At 45.8% G+C, this 4,799-nt stretch overlaps 1 protein-coding gene across 4 annotated transcripts in view; it reads left to right on the top strand.

Moving 5' to 3' along the window:
- LOC106877516 (cohesin subunit SA-1) overlaps positions 1-4,799 on the top strand; it is a 106,783-nt gene that overhangs the window by 55,517 nt on the left and 46,467 nt on the right. For all 4 annotated transcript variants that reach the window (XM_052974647.1, XM_052974645.1, XM_052974644.1 and 1 more), the window contains exon 10: positions 4,373-4,471. In XM_052974647.1, coding sequence (XP_052830607.1) covers positions 4,373-4,471 — 99 coding nt within the window. The remainder of the gene's footprint in view (positions 1-4,372; positions 4,472-4,799) is intronic.

Here is a 4,799-nt window from a genome sequence, read left to right as displayed (position 1 = left end):
CATATCCTCAGCAGTCACGGTCCATGTTTCACTGCCATGTAGCATGGCTGTTCGTACACATGTGTCATATAGTCTGCCTTTTACTCTGAGTGAGAGGCTCTTTGTCACCAGCAGAGGTAAGAGCTCTCTGAACTTTGCCCAGGCTATTCTTATTCTAGCAGCTACACCCTCCCCCACTACTAACTTGGTCACCAAGATAGCGGAAGCTATCAACTACGTCTAGTTTTTCTCCCTGGATTGTGACAGAAGTTGTTTTCTGCACATTTTCAGTGTTTATTGCTCCTGAACATCTGCCACATACAAAAACTAACTCCCTAGTTAGCCTGCCTTTGATATTGCTGCACCTCTTATGTATCCATAGCTTACACTGGGTACATCTTATAGAGTTTCTACCTACGCCATTTCTATAGATCAAGCAGGGCCATCTACCTGAAGGGGTTTGTGTTTTGTCTACCTTCCTACTTATTAGGACTTTGGTTTTAGCTAGATTGACTCTAAGGCCCTTCGATTCTGGTCCTTGCTTCCACACCTGAAACTTTTCCTCTAGTTCTGATGGTGACTCAGCAATTAGTGCAAGGTCATCAGCATAGAGGAGCTCCCAGGGGCATCCTGTCTTATATTCCTGTGCTATTGCCTGGAGGACTGTGATAAATAGGAGGGACCTGAGGACTGAATCTTCGTGGATCCCTGCCTCTACCCGGAATTCTTCACTGTACACGTTGCCAACCCTCACCTTACTGACAGCGTCCCTGTACATGGCTTGCACAGCTCTCACTAACCACTCATCTATCCCTACTTTCCTCATTGACCACCAGCATTGAGGAGCTCCCATGGGCATCCCGTCTTGAATTCCTACATTTATATATATGATGATGATCATCACCATTTAACGTCTGCTGTCCATGCTAGCATGGGTTGGACGATTTGACTGAGGACTGGTGAAACCAGATGGCTACACCAGGCTCCAATCTGATTTGGCAGAGTTTCTACAGCTGGATGCCCTTCCTAACGCCAACCACTCCAAGAGTGTAGTGGGTCCTTTTACGTGCCACCGGCACGAAGGCCAGTCAGGCGGTACTGGCAACGGCCACGCTCAAAATGGTGTGTTTTACGTGCCACCTGCACAAGAGCAAGTCCATCAGCACTGGCAATGATCTCGCTCGAATGTCTTTACACGTGCCACCGGTACAAGTGCCAGGAAGGCGACACTAAGCACAGGTGTCATCACGATTCACGATTTCGTTTTCGCTTGCCCCATCAAGTCTCTGCAAGCATATATATATATATATATATATATATATATATACACACACACATATATATATATATATATATATATACATATACGGAGCAGAAATGAATATGTGGAAATAAACGGAGAAGGATAAATCTTGCGTATTTATCGATCAATTATGGCAACAGATTGGGAAAAAAAATTTGACAGTAGAGCTAGGAAGAAGGAGAGATAATATCGTATTGGTGATCCCAAAATGAAAGTTCGCACATGTGTGTGGATAGGTGCTAGTGAGTGTCATGTGGATATGTGCGTCCATAACGTGTGGGTGTGTAGATGATGTGTGGTATGGTAACTGGGAAGTGGTCAGTGCTTGTGTGTGCAGGGTGGTGTGGACTGGAGTGATGTGGTTGTTTTGGGCTATGAGGTTGTGGGGTGGTGGGTGGATGGATGGAGGTAGGTATCAATGAAGGTAGAAGATGGGTAGGAGTGTAGAGAGGAAGTATGTGTGAGGGCAAGATAGGAGAGATGAGTAGGAGTGAAGGGAGGAGAGGAATGGAATTGAACTCATGTAGCACAAAGGAGCGATGTGAGAAGATTAATTCCTCTCCATGGCGAAGGCGGGAGTCCAGATGGCCCCTGTGCAAATATAATCCGAACACAGACAGGTGTTGTAATGTATTACCACTAGAGCGAAAATGGCACGAAACCAAGAGTGTCATTGCTGAGTCTAATGTCTCAGAGGTGTTCCATGAATCAGTCAGCCAAGTGGCATCTTGTTTCACTGATGTACAGAAAAGGTCAGAAAGAGCAGAAGATGCATTAAATGACATCACTAGATGTGCAGGTAAAGGAGTTAGTTATATGATAGGGACGTTGATGGGTGGCTGTTAGGATGGTGGTGTTGGAGAGGTAGTAGCAGCAGGGCTGGAGCAGAGGTACGAGCCAGGTTGGGAGGTGGGGTTTGGGAAGAAAGTGTGGACCACCAGGTTACGTAGGTTGCAGAAGTGTGCAAAGTGGAGGTAGCCGGACAGGAGTCGCCGGAAGGCTCGGAGAATGTTGCATTGGAGGGGTGGTAGTTGAGGGGAGACGGGCAATGGTAGGGCAGGTGCAGTGAGAGAGAGCAGAGACACAATCCACGGAATGTGCTCTGGTAAAGGGCTGTGTGGATAATGGTGAGGAGATATCCTTGAAGGATGAAGTGTTGAGACTGATTCTCAAAGTCATGGTTGTCACTGCAGAGCCTGCGCAGATGGAGGAATTGGGAGTAGGGGATGGAGAGCTTGGTGGGAGGAGGAGAAGTTGAGGTATGAGTGTGAGTTGGTGTGTTTGTAGTGAGAGTGGAGTATGACCGTATAGGTGAAACAAGTGAATCTTGAAAATACTTGGGCCTCAACGTAGGCAACAAACAGGTTCGCATAGTTGGGACCCATTCTCGTTCCCATGGCCACTCTTGAGTCCTGTTGGTAAAAATACCCCGTGAATGAGAAGCAGTTGGGGGAGAGAACACGTTTGTCCAGTCAAAGAATTGTGGATGTGTCAGGTTGAGGGTTGGGTTGAAGGTCTAGGAAGTGTTTGAGAGCAAGAAATCCTTCATTGTGTGGGATCACCATATTTACACTCTTGATATCAAAAGGGAAGAGAAGTTTAGAGGGGCTAGGAAGGAAGGAGAAAGTGTTGAAAAGACAGAGAGCATGATTAGGGTCATGGATGTGGGAGGGGAGGGAAGCCACTAGGGGACAAGGAAATGGTCAAGGTATTTCAAGATCAATTCTGTGGGGCAGTTACAGGCAGAGACAATGGAGTGGCCAGAGTTGTTGGGCTTGTGGATTTTGGGAAGGAAGATGGTGGGGGCTTCGGGGAGTGCAGACAATGGGGTTAGAGGCAGTGAGATGGGAGGAGGAGATGAGGTCATGGATAGTGGAGGACAGTCTGTTGGTAGCTAAGCATGGGTTTGTAGGGCAGAGGGTAGTAGAAGGAGGTGTCTTGAAGTTGGTGGAGAGCTTCGGCCTTGTAGTGGTCTGCACACCACACCACCACGGCTCCACTCTTGTTGGCTGGTTTAATGATGATATATTTACGGCGTCAGAGACATCAAAGGGCCGAGAGTTCGGCCAGGGAGGTGTTGAGATGTCGGGGATGCCTGCAAAAGTTAAACTGGTCCACAACATATTGGCAGATACTTTCAAAATGATTGACTGCTTGGATCTGGCCAGGAGCTGGCATCCAGTGGGATGGTTAGCGGCCCAGGTCGGTGAAGCAGTCGTCTTCATTAGATGCAGGTTGGGTGTTGTGGAATAGTGCATATAGCCTGACTTGGTGCACAAAGCTTTGAATATCAGCACACACCTGGAATTCGTTACTGGATGGAGTGAGGGGAATGAAGCACAGACTCCCTACTGAGAAGAGAGCTCTTGGCCTCAGAGAGGAGAAGGTTAGGAGGAATGGTAACAACAGACTGAATTGGGGAGGGGTGGATGAGTTAGATGTGTTAGGTGTGGTGGAGGTAGTAGAATGCTGGGAGGAGAGAGGAGGAATTAGTGCGTGGCAGGGGTTGGAGTAAAGGAAGGGTTGGGATGAGGATGAAGGGGAAGTGTATTGGGGGAGGGGGGGGGGTAGTGGCATCAGGTGTGACAAAATGACGAATGAGTGGAGTTTACGTTGTTTAGTGTCAGTGAGGAAATCCTGGAAAAGATGATTTAAATGGATTGTGAAGGCGTAGAGTGGAATGTGCATAGGAAGGTGAAAGAGAGGAGAAAAAGATGGAATAAGTGAGAGGGTAGATGAGGGTGTGTATTTTGGAGAGATTGGAACAAATGGTAGCACAGCTAAGTGGGTAAGACATAGTATGGAGTATTGGAAGGATGGCAGAAATGGGATGGAGATGGAGGCGGAAGCCTTTGGGGATGAGGTGGTAGTGAAGGCAGCAACTGAGAAAGGAAACGTGGCTAGAGAACTGTGTTTTTTTGTAAATCCCTGAGGAAAGATTAAATAGAAGGTTGAAAGTAACAGGAAGAAGTGTGGAAGGGTGTTTCTTTGGGCATTTCTTTAGGTGTTTGATAGACGTCTGTGGTGGGGTATGAGCTGAAAGGTGGAAGTTTTCTCTATTAAATAAAATGTTTAAAATTTACCTTATAGGTGGGTGATGTGCGTTTATGTTGTTTGAAGGCACTTCAACCTCTCTATGATACCAGGGATCTGGCACCCAAATTAGAACTCTTCACCAACAGGTTCAAGGTAAGGAAATTATTTGCTTTGTAATATTTGACTCACATTTTTATTATAAATCTTTGTGGTGAATTGCATGAATTGATATTTTATAGATCACTGCTGTTTGTAAAGTGTTTTGTTTCCATGTTATACTCAACTACAGAACATACTTATAGATTTTAGCCAATGCCATGTATAATAGATAGATGTAGATACCTTGTCAATATATATATATATGAGGTCACAGAAGTGTGACGAAAGAACTCTGGCCGAAATAAGATTAAGATTAATGTAATATAAAGCTGAAGCAAATTAACACCAAATATACAGTGCGTGTGTTTTTATTGGCTAAACT

This window comes from Octopus bimaculoides, chromosome 19, assembly GCF_001194135.2.
Source record: "Octopus bimaculoides isolate UCB-OBI-ISO-001 chromosome 19, ASM119413v2, whole genome shotgun sequence".
NCBI lineage: Eukaryota > Metazoa > Mollusca > Cephalopoda > Octopoda > Octopodidae > Octopus > Octopus bimaculoides.
This window is presented reverse-complemented; position numbering and strand designations above follow the sequence as displayed.